Source organism: Strigops habroptila, chromosome 4 (genome assembly GCF_004027225.2).
Source record: "Strigops habroptila isolate Jane chromosome 4, bStrHab1.2.pri, whole genome shotgun sequence".
NCBI lineage: Eukaryota > Metazoa > Chordata > Aves > Psittaciformes > Psittacidae > Strigops > Strigops habroptila.
In genome coordinates, this window is record NC_046358.1 from 1,471,402 (window position 1) to 1,490,369 (window position 18,968).

General features: G+C 63.0%; 3 protein-coding genes across 4 annotated transcripts; 2 read left to right on the forward strand and 1 right to left on the reverse strand.

Annotated features, from left to right (window-relative positions):
* The first annotated feature begins 1,178 nt into the window (after positions 1-1,178).
* Positions 1,179-4,725, forward strand: NDUFS8 (NADH:ubiquinone oxidoreductase core subunit S8). Its single transcript, XM_030483711.1, has 7 exons — positions 1,179-1,250; positions 2,444-2,491; positions 2,587-2,649; positions 2,750-2,839; positions 3,677-3,849; positions 3,941-4,069; positions 4,504-4,725. Exons 2-7 carry the CDS (start codon positions 2,452-2,454, stop codon positions 4,633-4,635), a joined length of 627 nt encoding a protein of 208 aa, XP_030339571.1. The 5' UTR covers positions 1,179-1,250; positions 2,444-2,451; the 3' UTR covers positions 4,636-4,725.
* A 1,117-nt stretch (positions 4,726-5,842) lies between these two features.
* TCIRG1 (T cell immune regulator 1, ATPase H+ transporting V0 subunit a3) lies at positions 5,843-15,523 on the forward strand. 2 transcript variants are annotated; one of them, XM_030483603.1, is made up of 20 exons: positions 5,843-5,858; positions 6,558-6,726; positions 7,795-7,873; positions 8,111-8,340; positions 9,155-9,249; positions 10,072-10,198; positions 10,274-10,356; positions 10,458-10,551; positions 10,631-10,843; positions 11,298-11,448; positions 11,526-11,665; positions 12,268-12,425; positions 12,498-12,588; positions 12,670-12,788; positions 13,374-13,587; positions 13,703-13,819; positions 13,897-14,007; positions 14,828-14,948; positions 15,032-15,203; positions 15,279-15,523. In XM_030483603.1, exons 2-20 carry the CDS (start codon positions 6,610-6,612, stop codon positions 15,358-15,360), a joined length of 2,514 nt encoding a protein of 837 aa, XP_030339463.1. In that variant the 5' UTR covers positions 5,843-5,858; positions 6,558-6,609; the 3' UTR covers positions 15,361-15,523. The 2 variants fall into 2 exon arrangements, with proteins under 2 accessions (XP_030339463.1, XP_030339464.1); XM_030483604.1 differs by lacking the exons at positions 5,843-5,858; positions 6,558-6,726; positions 7,795-7,873; positions 8,111-8,340; positions 9,155-9,249 and having other exon boundaries at positions 10,115-10,198; positions 10,487-10,551.
* A 63-nt stretch (positions 15,524-15,586) lies between these two features.
* On the reverse strand, positions 15,587-17,270 carry TBX10 (T-box transcription factor 10). Its single transcript, XM_030485379.1, has 8 exons — positions 17,231-17,270; positions 16,821-17,004; positions 16,648-16,749; positions 16,412-16,583; positions 16,176-16,331; positions 16,037-16,104; positions 15,862-15,953; positions 15,587-15,756 (listed from the first exon to the last, which is right to left on the reverse strand). Exons 1-8 carry the CDS (start codon positions 17,268-17,270, stop codon positions 15,587-15,589), a joined length of 984 nt encoding a protein of 327 aa, XP_030341239.1.
* Positions 17,271-18,968: the final 1,698 nt, after the last annotated feature.

The window sequence follows — 18,968 nt, forward strand, 5'->3', positions numbered from 1 at the left end:
ACAGTAAAATAGAAGGATAAAGGGAAATAGAGAAGTAGAATAAACACCCCAAGAGATGCACAACACACTCAGCACCCACTCACTGATGCCCAGCCTGTCCCCAAGCAACTCCCAGCCAATTCCCCCCAGTTTCTATGCTGGGCATGATGTGCTGTGGTCTGGAATATCCCTTTGGATAGTTCAGGTCAGGTTCCTGTCTCTGCTGCTTCCACTGGCAGAGCACAAGAGTCTGAAATGTCCTTGATCAGGTAAGCGCTATTGAGTAGAACTCAAACACTGGCGCGTTACCAGCATCCTTCTCAGGCTGAAGCCACAGCACAGCACTGCACCAGATACTGGGATCACAGAATCATGGAATGGTTTGGGATGAAGGGAGCTTAAAGCTCATCCACTCCCAACCCCTGCCACGGGCAGGGACACCTTCCACTAGAGCAGGTTGCTCCAAGCCCCTGTGTCCAACCTGGCCTTGAACACTGCCAGGGATGGGGCAGCCACAGCTTCTCTGGGCACCCTGTGCCAGCGCCTCAGCACCCTCACAGGGAAGAGCTTCCTTATCTCCAACCTGAACTTCCGCTGTTTCAGTTTGAACCCATCACCCCTTGTCCTATCACTCCAGTCCCTGATGAAGGTCCCTCTCCAGCATCCTTGTAGCCCCCTTCAGACACTGGAAGCTGCTCTGAGGTCTCCACGCAGCTTCTCTTCTCCAGGCTGAACAGCCCCAATGTTCTCAGCCTGGCTCCATACAGGAGCTGCTCCAGCCCCTGAGCATCCTCGTGGCTCCCCTGACCTCGCTCCAGCAGCTCCATGTCCTTACACCGGGAACACCAGCCCCGCAGGGTTCGGGACCCTGCCCGGAGCCTCCCCGCTGCCCGGGGCCACTCCCGAACCCTGCCCCGGAGGGCCCGGTGCCACCGACCTGCCTCCAGTGGCTGCACCGGGGGCAGCGCTCGGTGACCTCCTCCAGTGCCCGACCTGACCCACCCGGGTATCGAACCCGGGTCCCCAGAGCCGCCCGATCGCTGCCGCTACCTCCTTAACCCCGCCCCTCCTCACTCCCAGCCAATCACCGCGCCGCCCCTCTGCTCCACCGCCCAATCCACGACTCTCCCCTCCAACCCCTCCCTCCCGCGGCGTCGCTCAGCCAATGGGAAACGAGCCCGGCCCCGCCTCATGTCCTTCGGCGCCGCTCCGCGCCTGCGCAGTGCGGCCCGGGGGCGGCCGGGGTCAGGACGGCCGGGTCCTTGCCGGAGGTGAGCGGGGCGGGTCCGGGGGGGCCGCGGCCGGGCCGTGCTGGGGCGGTCGGGGTAGGCCCCGGGAGGCCCCGCGGCCCTATGGGGGCCTCGGAACCCGCGTAGCGCAGGGGGGTGATGGTCCCCCCCGCACACACGGACATGGGGCCTGGTCCCGCTTGGGGGGCGCTGTGGGGCAGGGGAGGCTGAAGGGGGCATTAAGGGGGTTCGGGGGGGAGGGGGGAAGGATGTCCCGGTCCCTTGTGGGGGGTGTCAAGGCCGCTGGGGGTACCTCGGTGCATTGTGGGGGGAGAGCACCTATGGGTACTTTTTGGGGGTGTGTGGGGCAGGACCCCCGGGTCCCTTATGGGAGGTGTTTGGAGGGGGAACAGGAGCTTTGGGTCCCTTGGGGGGTGTCAGGACCCCTGGGGGGGGGAAACTTCAGTTCCTTGTGGAGGGAGAAGCTCCCTGTGTCCCTTTGGGAGGGGGGTTTGTGTGTGGGGCAGGACCCCTCAGCCCCTTATGGGAGGTGTTTGGGGGGGGGGCAGGACCCGTGCGTCCCTTGGGGGGGGTTGTGGAGGGGTGACAGGGCCCCTGAGTCCCTTGGGTGGGGGGCAGGACGCCTCGGTCCATTATGGGGGGGTGTTTGGACCCCTGGGGGGGGGGGACACCTCAGTCCTTTGTGGGGGGGAGAAGACCCCTGGGTTGCTTGGGGGGGGTGTTAGGACTCCTATGTCCCTTGTGGGTGGGTTCCTCTGGGTCCCTTATGGGAGGTGGGGGGGGCAGGACCCCTGGGTCCCCTGTGGGTGGTGGGGATGGGATACTTCAGCTCCTTATGGGGGAAGAAGGACCCATAGGTCCCGTACTGGGGGGGCCGCAGGACCCCTGGGTCCCTTGGGGGTTATCAATACTCCTGGGGGGGTGGTGGTGGGATACCTCATGCCCTTATGGGGGGCAGACACCCTGGGTCCCTTGAGGGGAAGGTGTCGGGACCCCTGGGTGCCATGGGGAGGGGATATCTTGGTCCCTTATGGGGGCAGAGAACCCCTGGGTCCCTTGGGGGGGGTGGTGGTGGGGAACAAGACCTGTGGGTCTCTTGGGGGGGGGGGGGGGGGGTTCCCTTATGGGGTGGGAGGACCCTTAGGTGCCATATGGGGGTTTGGGGGGGTCACCATTGGAGGTGGGCACCAGGCCAGGCCCCTCTGTGGCTGCAGGACCGGACATGGCTGCTCTGCGCTTGGTGTCCCGGGCTGCCCGCTCAGGTGAGGGGACCCCTGTCACCCCCCATCACCCCCCATCACCCCCTTGTCACCCACCAAACCCCCCCTGACCCTCTTCTCTTCCCCCCCCACCCCAGGCCCACCAGCCCCCCTGGGCTACCTGCGCCTGCTCGGGACCACCCCCTCCAGGGGCTGCTACAGTGAGTAAGGGCCAGGCTGCCCCATCCCTGCCCCCTCCGTGGGGTGGGCACAGCCCCCCAGCCCCTCCATGGGGTGGGCACAGCTCCCTTCTCCCCACAGAGTATGTCAATGTCCAGGAGCCGGCCATGGACATGCGCTCCATCACCGACCGCGCGGCACAGACCCTGCTCTGGACTGAGCTCATCCGAGGTGAGACCTGGAGCTGCCTCCGGAGGAACAGACCCCTCGGAGCCTCCTCGTTGTGGAGTGAACCCAGAGGAGGCCACGAGGATGCTCAGGGGCTGGAGCAGCTCCTGGATGGAGCCAGGCTGAGAACATTGGGGCTGTTCAGCCTGGAGAAGAGAAGCTGCGTGGAGACCATGGTGCTATGAAGAGCTCCCAGCTCTCCTCTTAAAGCAGCTGGTGGTGGGGACTTGTGGCTGCACCATGTCTTCATCCAGCTCCTTGCTAACAGCACCATCACGGGGAGGGCTGGCCATGGCCAAACTTCCCAAAAAAGTGATCTAAAGAGCACCGTGGAGGTGGTCTAGGTGGATGCCCAAAGGGAATCATGGAATGGTTTGGGTTGAAGGAACGTTAAAGCTCCTCCACCTCCAACCCCCTGCCCCGGGCAGGGACACCTTCCACTAGAGCAGGGTGCTCCAAGCCCCTGTGTCCAACCTGGCCTTGAACACTGCCAGGGATGGGGCAGCCACAGCTTCTCTGGGCACCCTGTGCCAGCGCCTCAGCACCCTCACAGGGAAGAGCTTCTGCCTCAGAGCTCATCTCAATCTCCCCTCTGGCAGGTTAAAGCCATTCCCCTTGTCCTGTCCCTCCATCCCTTGTCCAAAGCCCCTCTCCAGGTTTCCTGGAGCCCCTTTAGGCACTGGAGCTGCTCTAAGGTCTCCCCTTCAGGAGCCTTCTCCTCTCCAGGGTGGACAAGGGGTGCTTGAAGGATGATTCTATGCTCCCGTGTGCAGCCCCCAGCCTGTCTATGGGGCACAGCCCCCCCTGAGCGTGCCATAACCCCATCTCTGTGTTTTCCAGGCCTGTCCATGACTCTGAGTTACCTTTTCCGGGAACCAGCCACTATCAACTACCCCTTTGAGAAGGGTCCCCTGAGCCCCCGGTTCCGGGGGGAGCACGCGCTGCGCCGCTACCCCTCCGGCGAGGAGAGGTGCATCGCCTGCAAGCTCTGCGAGGCCATCTGCCCTGCGCAGGTACAGCCTTCCTCCACCCTCATCCTCCTCATGGGGTGCTGGGTCCCCCTTGGGGGTGACACCGTGTCCTCCTCTTTCTCCTCCTCCCCAGGCCATCACCATCGAGGCTGAGCCCCGCGCTGACGGCAGCCGCCGCACCACCCGCTACGACATTGACATGACCAAGTGCATCTACTGCGGGTTCTGCCAGGAGGCCTGTCCTGTGGATGCCATCGTGGAGGTGAGGGGGGGGTCAGGACCCCCTGCATGGGGTGGCGGGGGTCTGGTGGACCATCAGAGCCAACATCTCTTCAAGGGAGAAAGTCCTTAGAGCAGCTCCAGTGCCTAAAGGGGCTCCAGGAAACCTGGAGAGGGGCTTTGGACAAGGGCCTGTAGGGACAGGCCAAGGGGAATGGCTTTAACCTGCCAGAGGGGAGACTGAGATGAGCTCTGAGGCAGAAGCTCTTCCCTGTGAGGGTGCTGAGGCGCTGGCACAGGGTGCCCAGAGAAGCTGTGGCTGCCCCATCCCTGGCAGTGTTCAAGGCCAGGTTGGACACAGGGGCTTGGAGCAACCTGCTCTAGTGGAAGGTGTCCCTGCCCGTGGCAGGGGTTGGAACTGGATGAGCATTAAGGTCCCTCCATCCCAAACCATTCCATGATCTCCCACCCTGGCAGGGTCCCAACTTCGAGTTCTCCACCGAGACACACGAGGAGCTGCTCTACAACAAGGAGAAGCTGCTCAACAACGGCGACAAGTGGGAGGCCGAGATCGCTGCCAACATCCAGGCTGATTACCTGTACCGGTGACAGCCGAGCCTCCCTGCTCCCCAAATAAAGGGTCTGGGGGGGGTTTGCCACCCCCCTGCACCAGGGCCACCAGCCTCTTCCTAACCCAGAGCTCTGGTTTTCTCTGTGTCTCTTTATTGCCAGCGCTGGAGCAGGGGATGGGGGGAACCTCTCAGGCACATACAGGGGATCAGTGCTGGTGCAGGGCCTGGAGCACAAGTGTGATGAGGAACGGCTGAGGGACCTGGGGGGGTTTAGTCTGGAGAAGAGAAGGCTCAGGGGGGACCTTCTCGCTCTCTGCAACTGCCTGACAGGAGGATGGAGCCAGGAGGGGGCTGGGCTCTGCTCCCAAGGAACAAGGGATGGGACAAGAGGAAACGGCCTCAAGCTGCCCCAGGGCAGGTTTAGATGGAGCTGAGGAACAATTCCTTCCCCAGAGGGTGCTCAGGCATTGGAACAGGCTGCCCAGGGCTGTAGCCGGGGCCCTCAGTGCCATGGGTCAGTGGTGGCCTTGGCAGTGCTGGACTTGATCATCTTAAAGGCCTTTTCCAACCCGTTTGATTCCACGATTGCCCACCTCGTGGTGGGGCCACAGGGATGGAGGAGAGGGAAAGGTGTGGGATAGGGAGGGATAGGACCGGTTGGGGGGTGCTCAGTGGGAAGGGGTGCCCCTGCCTGCAGCCGGAGTTGTTCCCAACCTTCTGCTTCCCGGGACAGCCGCGGAGGAGGCTCCCAACGAGCGTTTCTCCCTTCTGTAACGGGGCGAACTTCCCGTTTCCCTGCCCCTCGGGGGTCCCGGTTCCGTGCTCCCGCTGTGGGGGGGTCCCGGCTCGGTGCACCGGGGCCGCAGCGTTGTCCCGGGGAGCACCGGGGCCGCTTCCCTATCGCCGGGGCCGGTCCCTCCCCACGGCCGGGCCCTTCCTGGGGAAGAGGAAGTGCGGAGCCCGCTCCGGCCCCGCGCTGCCGGGTAGGGGCGGGCGGGCGGCACCGCCGTGCCCCGGGGGGCGGCTCCGATCCGGGTCCGGGTCCGGTGAGGGGGGGTCCCGGGTCCCGCCTCCCGTCGGGGGGAGCGGGGGGGAGCCGGTTCCCATGGCCCTGACTCAGTTGGGCGGGGGGGGTCGGTGTGTGTGGGGGGGAGCGGGAAGTGTTTTGCAATGCGGAGCCTCGTGTGTCCCAGCACTTCCCGCTGGGCTCGGCTCCGGGGCGGCTCCGCTCTGCACCCCCGACCCCTGCTGATACCCCCCGTTAGCATCCGAACCCTGCTGATACCCCCCCATTAACATCCCGACCCTGCTGATACCCCCTCGTTAGCATCCCAACCCTGCTGATACCCCCCGTTAACATCCCAACCCTGCTGATACCCCCCCATTAACATCCCGACCCTGCTGATACCCCCCCCGTTAGCATCCGAACCCTGCTGATACCCCCCCATTAACATCCGACCCCTGCTGATACCCCCCGTTAACATCCGAACCCTGCTGATACCCCCACCGTTAACATCCCGACCCTGCCGATACCCCCCCGTTAGCATCCGACCCCTGCTGATACCCCCCCCGTTAGCATCCGAACCCTGCTGATACCCCCCCATTAACATCCGACCCCTGCTGATACCCCCCCCGTTAACATCCGAACACTGTTGATACCCCATTAGCACCCCGAACCCTGCTGATGCCCCATTAGCTGATACCGCCCCCATCAGCATCCCAACCCTGCTGATACCCCCCCATTAACATCCCGACCCTGCTGATACCCCCCCCGTTAGCACCCCAACCCTGCTGATATCCCCCATTAACATCCCAACCCTGCTGATACCCCATTAGCATCCCAACCCCATCTCCATCCCTGCTGTGTGATACCCCCCTTCCACCCCAACCCTCACCCATCTCCACCCCGGCTGCACCCAGCCCTAAGTGCTGACCCTCCTGCTGTCCCCCCCCCCCCAGGCGGTGCCGTGTCCGGGCGCGGCGCAGCCCCGGGGCCGGGTGTGGGGCCGCGATGGGGTCCCTGTTCCGCAGCGAGGAGATCTGCCTGGCCCAGCTCTTCCTCCAGTCCGCCTCGGCCTACAGCTGCGTCAGCGAGCTGGGCGAGCGCGGGCTGCTCGAGTTCAGGGACGTACGTGTGGGCACGGGGTGGTGGAGGGGGGTCAGGGTGGGTTTGGGGTGCCCTGGGTGCAGGGGTGTTGCTCTGGGTGGGTTTTGGTGCTGTGAGTGCAAGGGTTCTGGTCTGGGTGGCTTGGTGTGCTCTGGCTGCAGGGGGTTTGGTTGGCTTGGGTTTGGGGTGCCCTGGGTGCAGGGGGTTGGTTGCAGTGGGTTTGGGGTGCCCTGGGTGCACGGTTTTGGTCTGGTGATATGGGGTGCCCTGGGTGCACGGGGGCTGGGGTGGATGATTTGGGGTGCTCTGGGTGCAGGGGTGTTGATCTCAGTGGGTTTCAGTGATGTGGGTGCAAGGGGGTTGGGGTGAGTGATTTGGGGTGCTCTGGGTGCTGTGGGGTTGGTTGGGGTTATTTGAGATGCCGTGGGTGCAGGGAGGTTACGGTGAGTGATTTGGGGTGCTGTGGGTGCAGTGGGTTTGGTCCAGGTGGGTTTGGGGTGCTCTGGGTGCTGTGGGGTTGGTTTAGGTGCCCTGGGGACAGGGGTTTTGGGGTGCATAGTTTAGGGTGCCCTGGGTGCAGGGTTTGGTCTGGGTGGGTTTGGGTGCTCTGTGGACGGGGACTTGGTTGCAGTGGGTTTAGGGTGACCTGGGTGCAGGTGGTTGGTCTGTGTGGGATGGGGTGCTGTGGGTTTAGAGGGGTTGGGGTGGGTGGTTTGGAATGCCCTGGGTGCAGGGGGGTTGGTTGGGGTGACTTGAGATGCTGTGGGTGCAGGGGGGTTGGTCGGGTTGGGTTTGGGTACCTTGAGTGCAGTGAGGTTGGGGTGTGTGGTGTTAATGCCGTGGGTACAGGGGCACTGAGGTACATGGTTTGGGGTGCCGTGGGTTCAAGGGACGGGTTTGGGTGGTGTGGGGTGCCCTGGGTGCAGTGAGGTTGGGGTGGGTTGTTTGGATGCCGTGCGTGCAGGGGTACTGGGGTGCATAGTTTGGGGTGCTCTGTGTATGGGGAGCAGCAGCACAGTGCTGGGCCAGGGGTGCTGGTGCTGCTGCCCCCCCCTTATCCCCCTGTGTCTGTGCCCATGTCCCCCACAGCTGAACCCCCATGTGAGCCCCTTCCAGCGGCGTTTCGTGGGTGAGGTGCGGCGCTGCGAGGAGATGGAGAAGACCTTCAGTGAGTGCTGGGGATGCCGCTTGGGGTGTCTGTGTGTGCGTGCCCCCCAAACCCCATCCAGCCTCTTGGGATCAGGGAATGGTTTGGGTTGGAAGGGAGCTTAAAGCTCCTCCAGCTCCAACCCCTGCCCCGGGCAGGGACACCTTCCACTAGAGCAGGTTGCTCCAAGCCCCTGTGTCCAACCTGGCCTTGAGCGCTGCCGGGGACGGGGCCTCAGCAGCTCCCCCTGTCCCGCAGCGTTCCTGCGGCAGGAGCTGCGCGGCGCGGGGCGGGAGCCGGGCGCGGTGCGGGGCAGCCCGCGGGCGCCGCTGGCGCGGGAGGCGCTGTGGCTGCAGGAGCAGGCGGAGCAGCTGGCGCAGGAGCTGCGGGAGGTCACCCGCAACCGGGCATCGCTGCGGGGGCGCCTGCGGGACCTGCGCTGGTACCTGCATGTGCTGCGGGAGGGGCAGCGCCTCACCTGCCCCGCCGTGCGTATGGGGGTGCTGGGGGTGCGGGGGGGGTCCTGCGGGGTCCTGGGGGTGCTGCGGGGTCCTGGGAAGGTCCTGGGGGTGGGGGGGGGTTAGGGGGTGCTGGGGGGACCTGGGAGGTGATGTGAGGTCCTGTGGGTCCTGTGGGGTCCTGGGGGTGCTGCGGGGTCCTGGGAACGTCCTGGGGGTACTGGGGGTGTTAGGGGGTGCTGGGGGGTCCTGGGGGTCTTGGGGTGTCCTTTGGAGAAGCTGCAAGGTCCTGTGGGTCCTGTGGTGTCCTGGGGGTGCTGGGGGTCCTGGGAAGGTCCTGGGTGGTCCTGGGTGTGCTGGGGAGTCCTAGGGGTCTTGGGGTGTCCTAGGAGGTGCTGCGAGGTCCTCTGGGTCCTGTGGGGTCCTGAGGGTGCTGGAGGGTCCTGGGAAGGTCCTGGAGTGTCCTGGGGGGTGCTGGGGGGTCCTAGGGGTGTTCTGGGGGGTCCTAGGGTCCTGGGGGTGGTTTGGGGTCCTAGGGGTGGTTTGGGGTCCTGGGGAGTCCTGGGTGGTCCTGGGGGTGCTGAGGGGTCCTGGGGAACTTGGGGTGTCCTGGGAGATGCTGTGAGGTCCTCTGGGTCCTGTGGGGTCCTGGGGGTGCTGGGGGGTCCTAGGGGTGTTCTGGGGGGTCGTGGGGTTCTGGGGGTGGTTCAGGGTCCTAGGGGTGGTTTGGGGTCCTGGGGGGTCCTGGATGGTCCTGGGAGGTGCTGCGGGGTCCTGGGGGTGCTGCGTTGTGTCTCCCCACCCCTGCGGGCTCACGTCCCTGGTGTCCCTGGTGTCGCTACAGACAGCCCTGGGCTCGCCGGCGCGGCCGCGGGCGCTGTCGGAGCATGAGCCCATCCTCGACCCCTCGGTGCAGCAGCACCTCGAGCGCAAGATCAAGTAAGAGGGGATGGGATGTGGGGAGGGGGATGGAGAGGGGATGTGGGGCAGTGGTTTGGCCATGGGGCAGCGGGCATGGCTGTAGGGTAAGGATGGGAGGTAGGTCATGGAGCAGTGGCTTGGCAAAGGGGTGATGGACACTACTGTAGGATAAGCATTGGAGATGGGCCATAGGGCAGTGGCTTGGCCATGGGGCAACTGGGAAGGTTGTGGGATGCGGACTAGAGATGAGCCTTGGGGCAGTGGCATGGCAATGGGGCAGCGGGCATGGCTGTAGGGTAAGGGTTGGAGATGGGCCATGGGTAGTGTCATGGCCATGGGACATCTGGGAAAGGTGTAGGATAAGGGTTGGAGATGACCATGGGGCGGTGGCTTAGCCACAGGACACCTGGGAAAGCTCTGGGATAAGGGTTGGAGATGAGCCATGGAGCAGGGGCATGGCCATGGGGCAAGGGGTATGGCTGCAGGATAAGGGTTGGAGATGGGCCATGGGGTAGTGTTATGGCCCATCTGGGCAACTGGGACAGCTCTGGGATAAGGGTTGGAGATGGGCCACAGGGCAAGGGCTTAGCCATGGGGTTACTGGGAAAGCTGTGGGATAAAGGTTGGAGGTGGGCCACAGGGCAATGGTGTAGCCATGGGATAACCGGGAAAGCTCTGGGATAAGGGTTGGAGATGGGCCACAGGGCAATGGCTTAGCCATGGGGTTACTGGGAAAGCTGTGGGATGAGAGTTGGAGATGGCCGTAGGGCAGTGTCCTGGCCGTGGGGCAGGGGCTGCAGGACAGCTGTGCCCATCCCAACCCTCCTCATGTCCCTGCAGCTTCGTGGCCGGCGTCATCCACCCGTGGCGGGTGAGCGCCTTCGAGCGGCTGCTGTGGCGCGCGTGCCGCGGGTACCTGGTGGCCAGCTTCGTGGAGATGCCCGAGCCCATGGAGGACCCGGCCACGGTGAGGGGACACCGAGGTGCTGGGGGCTGGCATGGGCCGGGACAGCCGGGGTGACACAGGCTGTGCTGTCCCCAGGGTGAGAGCATCACTTGGGTCATCTTCCTCATCTCCTACTGGGGCGAGCAGATCGGGCAGAAGATCCGCAAGATCTCAGACTGGTGAGACAGTGTCCGGCCACACGCGGGTTTATTTAGCACCGTGAACCCCACCACGGGGATGTGCTGCGCCCCCCCAACACGTTGGTGTCCATCTATCCCAGCTTCCACTGCCATGTGTATCCCTACCCAGAGAGTGAAGCCAGCCGCGTGGACACCATGATCGGGCTGCAGAGCCAGATCCAGGACCTCAGCGTGGTGAGCTGGGCGCCATGGTGGGTACCAGGGGGACCATGGTGGGACTCCCCCATTCCTGATCTCTGCTGGGTGCCCATAGGTGCTGGAGGAGACGGAGCAGTACTTGGCACAGGTGCTGGACAAGGTGGTGCTGGCATTGCCTACCTGGTGGGTCCAGGTCCAGAAGATGAAGGCCATCTACCTCGTGCTCAACCAGTGCAGCTTCGATGTCACTGAGAAGTGCCTCATTGCTGAGGTCTGGTGCCCCGTGAGGGACCTCACCCAAGTGCAGGATGCGCTGCGCCAGGGATCGGTGCGTTGCTTGGTGTCCCCATGTCCTCCTGTTGGGGTTTGCTTGGTGTCCCCATGTCCTCCTGTTGGGGTTTGCTTGGTGTCCCCATGTCCTTGTGCTGCAGTTTGCTTGGTGTCCCCATGTCCTTGTGCTATGGTTTACTTGGTGTCCTCATGTTCTTCTGCTAGGGTTTGCCTGGTGTCCCCATGTCCTCGTGCTGGGCTTGCTTGGTGTCCCCATGTTCTCATGCCATGGTTTGCTTGGTGTCCCCATCTTCTCATGCTATAGCTTGCTTGGTGTCCTCATGTTCTTCTGTTGGGGTTTGCCTGGTGTCCCCATGTCCTTGTGCCAGGGGTTGCTTGGTGGCTTCCATATCTTCATTCCAGCTGTCACTCGGTGTCCCTGTGTCCCTCATGGTGGGGTGCGTTCCAGCAGAGGGGTGCTGTGGGTCATGCTCTGGGTGCTCTCCCCACAGTACAAGAGCGGCTCGAGCGTGGAGTGCTTCGTGCAGCGCATCCCCACCACCGAGAGTCCCCCCACCCTCATCCGCACCAACAAGTTCACCGCCGGCTTCCAGAGCATCGTGGATGCCTATGGGGTGGCCAGTTACCAGGAGGTGAACCCCGGTAAGGCCCCCCCACACCCCTGCATGGCCCAAGGTTGGATGATGGGGCCCATATGACCCGTTCCCTGTGCCCCACAGCGCCCTACGCCATCATCACCTTCCCCTTCATCTTCGCCATCATGTTTGGGGACGTGGGGCATGGACTCATCATGTTCCTCTTCGCTCTCTGGATGGTGCTGTATGAGAACAGCCCCAGCCTGCGGCAGGCCAGCAACGAGGTCAGTGGGGCATGGCAGGGGGTCAAGCTTGGAGATGCAGAACGGGCTTGGAGGTGTAGGACATGGCTGGGGACATGGGATGGGGTTGGGGGCATGGGATGGGGTTGGGGGCACAGGATGGGCTTGGTGGTGTGGGATGGGCTTGGAGGTGTGGGACATGGTTGAGGGCATGGGATGGGGTTGGAGGTATAGGATGAACTTGGAGGTGTAGAACATGGGATGGGGTTTGGGGCATCCTATGGGGCTTGGAGGCGTGAGGTGGGCTTGGAGGTATAGGACATGGTTGGGGGCATCGGATGGGATTGGTGGTGTGGGACATGGTTGGTGGTATGGGATAGGGTTGGTGGTATGGGACATGCTTGGAGACATGGGATGAGGTTGGAGGTACGGGATGGGGCTTGGATGCATGAGGTGGGGTTGAAGGCATAGGGTGGGCTCTGGGGGCATGGGATGGGGTTGGTGGTATGGGACAGGAACAGTGTGGGGCAGGGCTGGTGATGTGGGAGATGGACGGTGTGGGGCAGGGTTGGTGATGTGGGAGATGGACGGTGTGGGGCAGGGTTGGTGTTACAGGACACCGGTGCCACGTTTCCCCCCACCAGATCTGGCTGACGTTCTTCGAGGGCCGCTACCTCATCCTGCTCATGGGGGCCTTCTCCATCTACACTGGCTTCATCTACAACGAGTGCTTCAGCAAAGCCACCATCATCTTCCCCTCCGCCTGGAGCGTGGCCACCATGGCCAACCACTCCTCCTGGAGGTGGGACCCCAAACCCCGCTGTGAACCCTTCTTGGGTCCTGCCTTCATTGACACCCCTTGCTCTGCCCACAGCTCTGCCTACCTCGCCACCCACCCGCTCCTCACCCTGGACCCCAACGTCACCGGCGTCTTCCAAGGGCCTTATCCCTTTGGGATAGACCCAGTGAGTGTCCCATGGGGGAGAGGTTGGGGTGGGACCCTCGGTGGAGTGGCCTCAGAGTCTCACCCACCTTGTCCATGGCAGATCTGGAGCTTGGCCACCAACCGGCTCAACTTCCTCAACTCCTTCAAGATGAAGATGTCCGTGGTGCTGGGCATCGTGCACATGGGCTTCGGTGTCCTGCTGGGGGTCTTCAACCATCTGTGAGTCCTCATGGTTGCATCCATGGGTGCTGGCCACCCATGGGTGCTAGACTCAGCTGGGTGGGGTGGGCGCATGGGGTCATCATGGAATGGTTTGTGTTGGAAGGGAGCTTAAAGCTCCTCCAGCTCCAACCCCCTGCTACGGGCAGGGACACCTTCCACTAGAGCAGGTTGCTCCAAGCCCCTGTGTCCAACCTGGCCTTGAACACTGCCAGGGATGGGGCAGCCACAGCTTCTCTGGGCACCCTGTGCCAGCGCCTCAGCACCCTCACAGGGAAGAGCTTCTGCCTCAGAGCTCATCTCAATCTCCCCTCTGGCAGGTTAAAGCCATTCCCCTTGGCCTGTCCCTACAGGCCCTTGTCCAAAGCCCCTCTCCAGGTTTCCTGGAGCCCCTTTAGGCACTGGAGCTGCTCTAAGGTGTCCCCTTCAGGAGCCTTCTCTTCTCCAGGCTGCCCCAGCCCAGCTCTCTCAGCCTGGCTCCAGAGCAGAGCTGCTCCAGCCCTCACAGCAGCTCTGTGTCCTGTACCCCTACACTGGGAGCTCAGGACCCATGATGCTGATCGTGGCTCATGTCCCCCTGCCCAGGCACTTCAAGCAGCGGCACCGGCTGGTGCTGGAGCTCCTGCCCGAGATGATTTTCCTCCTGGCTCTCTTTGGCTACCTCGTCTTCCTCATCTTCTACAAGTGGATCAAGTTCAGCGCCGCCGACTCCCTGGTGGCCCCCAGCATCCTCATCCACTTCATCGACATGTTCCTCTTCACCTCCAACACTGAGAACCTCCCGCTCTACCCAGGACAGGTAACACCCCATTGAGATGGGGGACCATCACTCCATACCCATCTCCTTGCTCAGGCTGGGGGCACTATGGGGCTGGCGTGGTGGGGACCCTAAAGCTGTGTCCCATGTGCCGCAGGTGCCGGTGCAGACCGTGCTGGTGGTGCTGGCGTTGGCGTCGGTGCCTGTCCTGCTCCTGGGGACCCCGCTGTACCTGTGGTGCCGGCGGTGCACGCCGGGGCCGGGGCACCCCACGGTGAGGCCGGGGCCATGGTGGGGGGCTCAGTGGGGTGGGTGCTGTGGGGTCTCACCACCGGTGATGTCCCGGTGCAGGCGGTGGGCACCGGGGAGCAGGAGCCGCTGCTGGAGGGGCAGGAGACCGGGAACTCTGTCAATGTCACCAAGGAGGACGTGGAGAACGGTGGGCATGGCCCTGACGCCGAGGTGAGGGGCACCCGCATGGTGGGATCAGGTGGTGGGGTTGGAGTGGCTGCGTCCCTCATTGATGCTTCATGTCCCTCGCTGCCATCCCACGTCCTTCATTGACGTCCCACATCCCTCACCGCTGTCCCATGTCCTTCACTGTTAGTCCCTCATTGATGCCTTGTGTCACTCACTGCCATCCCGTCTCCCTCATTGATGCCCTGTGTCCCTCATTGATGCCCCACATCCCTCACTGCTGTCCTGTGTCCTTCACCATTAGTCCCTCATTGATGTCCCATGTCCCTCACCTTTGTCCTGTGTCCCTCACCACTGTCCCATCTCCCACATTGATGTCCCATGTCCCTCACCTTTGTCCTGTGTCCCTCACCACTGTCCTGTCTCCCACATTGATGTCCCATGTCCCTTACCATTGGTCCCTCATTGATGTCCCATGTCCCTCACTGCTGTCCTGTGTCCCTCACCATCGGTCCCTCATTGATGTCCCGTGTCCCTCACTGCTGTCCTGTGTCCCTCACCATCGGTCCCTCATTGATGTCCCGTGTCCCTCATTGATGTCCTATGTCCCTCACTGCTGTCCTGTGTCCCTCACCATCGGTCCCTCATTGATGCCCTGTGTCCCTCATTGGTGTCCCATGTCCCTCACTGCTGTCCCACGTCCCTCACCATTGGTCCCTCATCTTTGTCCCACGTCCCCCAGCTTCATCCCATGCCCCTCACCGATGTCCCTCACTGTTATCCTGCACACCTCCCTGATGTCCCATGTCCCTCGCTGATGTCCCACGTTCCTCACCTTTGTCCCACGTCCCCTCCATGCTTGCAGCACCTGGACTTCGCTGAGATCTTCATGCACCAGGCGATCCACACCATCGAGTACTGCCTGGGCTGCGTCTCCAACACCGCGTCCTACCTGCGGCTCTGGGCGCTCAGCCTGGCCCATGCCCGTGAGTGTCCCCATGTCCCCTTCTGAGGTTGGTCAGATCTTCACCTCCTCTTTGTCCCTCTTCACCCGCTCTGTGCCCCGCAGAGCTCTCGGAGGTGCTGTGGACCATGGTGATGAGCAATGGCTTCGTGCGGCTGAGCTACGCCGGCGGCGCGGTGCTGGTGCCCGTCTTCGCCGCCTTTGCCGTGCTGACCGTGGCCATCCTGCTGGTGATGGAGGGGCTCTCCGCCTTCCTCCATGCCCTGCGCCTGCACTGGTGAGCCCGGTGAGGGGGTGCTGGTGGGATGGGGTCCCCCAATGCTGCTCCTCACCCAGCCCCTCTCCTCGGCAGGGTGGAATTCCAGAACAAGTTCTATGTGGGTGCTGGATACAAGCTGTGTCCCTTCGCCTTCGCGCCCGACACTTGGGAATAGCCATGTGGATGCTGGAGGTTTGGAGCCAAAACCCTTCCCCACTGATGGGAGCTCAGTTGGGGGGTGCCCCCTGAAACTGCAGGGCTGGGGAGGGCAGTTGGAGGTCTGGCTGCAGCCTCCCATCCCCTGCTTGCAGTGAATAAAGCCCCATGGCTTGTCCCCAGCTCTGTGTCTCTGTTCCCTCTGCCATGGTGGGGGTCCCGGGGGACTTAGGGGGTGCCCCCCATCACTGCTGCCCATAGCCAAAGGTGGGGGCCGTGGTGGTGCTGTAGGTGCTGAGCAGGGGGTAGGGCAGAGTGTGGGGCTTGGACCCCACAAAGACACTTGTGGGGCAGGCAAGGGGCTGGAAGGGGGGCACGGGCAGCTCAGGGAAGCCAGGGGGAGCCACTGGTGGGGCTGGTTGTGGGGGTACAGCGGTGGCCAATGCCCCATGGCTGCGGGGAGCCCCCGGGGGTGGAAGAGACAGCACCAGGGGCTCAGCCCCCTCTCTTGCCCCCCTACCTTTGTCCTGCTTCTCGGGGTGGGAGGGCAGTGCCGTGGCCCGGGCGCGGGGTCCCGTTGCACCCAGCAGGGACCCTGCTGGCACCCCGCACCTGCAAGAGAGATGGGGGGGCTCAGAGGGGTGCTGTGGAGCCCCTCATCATGGTGTTGGGGTGATGTTGGGGTTGGGTCTTACCATGGCTCAGGGTCCCCATCCCGAAAGCCCTTGGCAAAGGGGTTGCTGGCGATCTTCAACTGGGTGATCTATGGATGGGATTTGGGTCACGGGGAGGTTCCTGGGGGGGACCCCGATGTCCCTCCGTCCCGGGGCTCACCCGGTGGTTCTGATAAGCCGTCACTGCCATGAACTGGGTTTCGGGGAAGCTGAAGGACTTGAAGTTCTGGTGGGCGAAGCGCTCGCTGTCCCGGCGCGGGTCCACCAGCACCACGTGGAAGCGGGGCTGGTAGCGGTGCATGGAGTTGAGGATTATCTGGGGAGGCACAGAGGGAGGAGATGGGCAGAACCCCCCCATGGAGGGGTGAATTGCCCACCCCAGGGTCAGGTCCTCACGTGGCCGTTGTCATCCAAGAGGTTGTTGGTCAACTTGAGCTTGTCAAAGGAGACGATCTGCCGCATCCATTGGGCGCCCTTGGCTGGGGAGTCGGGGTGGAAATGGACCCGGCCGGGTGCTGCCGGCTCTGCCCGTCCTGCTGCCAGCCAGGAGGAGCTGTGGAAGGCGTACCTGCAGGGATGGGGGGCTCAGATCCAGCCCCACACCATCCCCATCCCCATCGCCCCATCCCCACCTGTATCTCTTGTCATCCAGCGGGATGAAGTCCATGAGCAGGACGTAGTCGGAGAGCGGGTCCAGCCCCGACAGCTTCACTTGGAAGGTGGGGAACATCCTCCTGCGAGGACATGGGGTGGGAAGGGGATGCCCCCCACTGGTGGTACCCCCCTGCCCCATGGTGGTACCCACCTCCCCGCCTTGGTGACGATCATCTCGGTGCCCAGGCGGTTGAACTCCTCCCAGAGGCTGCCCATCTCCAGCCGTGCCGTGGCCTGGGACACACGACGGTTCTTGCCGCTGCTTCCCGGCCCCTCTGCTGCCCACCCCAGGCTGGGAGTGCACAGAGGCCCCTCGCCCGGACCCCCCGGGAAGGCTGAGGAGGGATAAAGGGGGTGCTGATGGATCCTCATCCTGCACCTCACATACAGGAGCAAACCCCATGCACCACCAGCCACCCCATCACCATCCATTCCATAGTGGGGTTTATCCCCCTCCCCATTGCAACCCGATTATTGTGGGGCTGGAGGACCCCCCCACCCCAAAACCACCCTGGGACCCACTTCTGCATACAGGGGAGCACAGCCACAGGTGGGTTTTACCTGCCATGGGTGCAGCATCCATGTCTCCATCCCCTGGCATGGTGGCAGTGGGAACCCCAGTGAACCCCCTTCCAGTGCAGCACCAGCTCTGGGCTGTCCCCTGCATCCTGCCGATGGTTTTATGCCCCAGTTTGGGGGTGGAGACACCGCAGTGGTCCCCAGGGGCTGGAGTACGGCCCCTTCCCAACCTGCCTACACGCCTTGATGTGATGGTGATGATGGACGGGAGGTGAGAGGTGGCCATGGGACTGCTGGGACCACCGCTGGTCCCCAGATGGATCTCGGGGTACATTGGGCTGGGGAGGCACATTGCTTTTGGGGTCTCCTTCATATCGTACGTCTGATTGGGGTGTGATGGTGGTTGCTCTGACCCCCTCCCCTGGTCAAAGCCCCTCTGGGCACCATCAATGTGGCCGTCAACATCTGATATTAAAAAGCACGGGGAGGTGTTGAAGCATCCACAGTGTTGTGGCTGCTCGTGCACAGCCTCTACAGCTCTGGAATAGGGAAGAGGAATGTGGAATGTGGTCCCCCCTCCCCTGCACCCATCCCAAACACTGGTCCTGTCTCTGTGCTGGCACCCGGGACCCCCCATCCTGCCCCACACCTCCCATCTCCATGCTCAATCTTGGTCTGACAGCAGGAGATGGATGGGGAGAAGCCGTCGCCGCGGGGACAAGGGATGTGTGCAGGGAGGTCATCGACACAGGGGCAGGGGCTGGAGGGGGTAGAAAGCAAAGGGGCTGCTCCAGAGCCCCCTCCAAACTGCAAACTCCACCACCTCACTGCGCACCATGGGGCGGGATGAGGGATGCTGAGGGTCTGCAGGGAACAGGGGACATCCTCATGGGGATGCTGATGGTTTTCTGCCCCTGGTGGTACCCTGGCGATGGTGGCAATGGGCATGGGCTGAAATCCCTCCCTGCTTTGCATGGAGCTGGCTCCAAAGTGGGACTCAGCCTCCGCTTCTTTGGGATCAGTGCTTAAATCCTTCCTGTGGCCATCATAATGGAGAGGAGACCCTCTGCCCCCCATGTGCTGCAGGGTGGGCAAGGGGGCTGTGTGAGCGGTGCTAGGATTTGAGACCAGGACTCATGCAAAGCAAGGAGGGACCATCTCCTCATTCTCCCCCCCGCCCCGCCATGTCCATCACATCCCTGCACATCCATACACATATCCCATGCCCCGCGGAGCTGGCTCAGCCCCATTCATCTCCTGCTGTCAGCTGGGCTGTGGCTGCAGGGCTGCTATCGAGCAGGGAGATGAGGAGGTGTGAGAGGCAGAGCTGACAGTGGGAGGCAGATGGAGGGGGCTCATCCGCAGCATCACACCATGGCCTGCAGCTCCTGTGGCTGGTTTTACTGCTGGAGAGAGAAGGAAAGGTGAGGATGTGGCTCTGGAAGGGGTTGGAACCCCAAATGATACCCAGATCGTGGGGGTTTGGTCACAGTGTGCACTGCCAGGGGATCTGGCTGAAATCTCCTGGGAATCCATGTGACATGCACTGTATTTTCATGTTTGGCTATAGAAAGAGGTTCCCCACAATCCCCCGTTAAGGCTTTAACCTGCCAGAGGGGAGATTGAGATGAGCTCTGAGGCAGAAGCTCTTCCCTGTGAGGGTGCTGAGGCGCTGGCACAGGGTGCCCAGAGAAGCTGTGGCTGCCCCATCCCTGGCAGTGTTCAAGGCCAGGTTGGACACAGGGGCTTGGAGCAACCTGCTCTAGTGGAAGGTGTCCCT

Bases quoted from the DNA above. Each gene is read 5' to 3' on its own strand.
- NDUFS8 (XM_030483711.1), top strand. From the start codon at position 2,452: ATGGCTGCTCTGCGCTTGGTGTCCCGGGCTGCCCGCTCAG. The intron at 2,492-2,586 runs GTGAGGGGACCC...CCCCCACCCCAG, and splicing joins GTCCCGGGCTGCCCGCTCAG to GCCCACCAGCCCCCCTGGGC. The intron at 4,070-4,503 runs GTGAGGGGGGGG...CCACCCTGGCAG, and splicing joins CTGTGGATGCCATCGTGGAG to GGTCCCAACTTCGAGTTCTC.
- TBX10 (XM_030485379.1), bottom strand. From the start codon at position 17,270: ATGCCAGGGGATGGAGACATGGATGCTGCACCCATGGCAG. The intron at 16,332-16,411 runs GTGAGGACCTGA...GTGCCTCCCCAG, and splicing joins TCTTGGATGACAACGGCCAC to ATAATCCTCAACTCCATGCA. The intron at 15,954-16,036 runs GTAAGACCCAAC...TCTCTCTTGCAG, and splicing joins GATGGGGACCCTGAGCCATG to GTGCGGGGTGCCAGCAGGGT.
- TCIRG1 (XM_030483603.1), top strand. From the start codon at position 6,610: ATGGGGTCCCTGTTCCGCAGCGAGGAGATCTGCCTGGCCCAGCTCTTC. The intron at 10,199-10,273 runs GTGAGGGGACAC...TGCTGTCCCCAG, and splicing joins CCATGGAGGACCCGGCCACG to GGTGAGAGCATCACTTGGGT. The intron at 11,449-11,525 runs GTAAGGCCCCCC...TGTGCCCCACAG, and splicing joins TTACCAGGAGGTGAACCCCG to CGCCCTACGCCATCATCACC.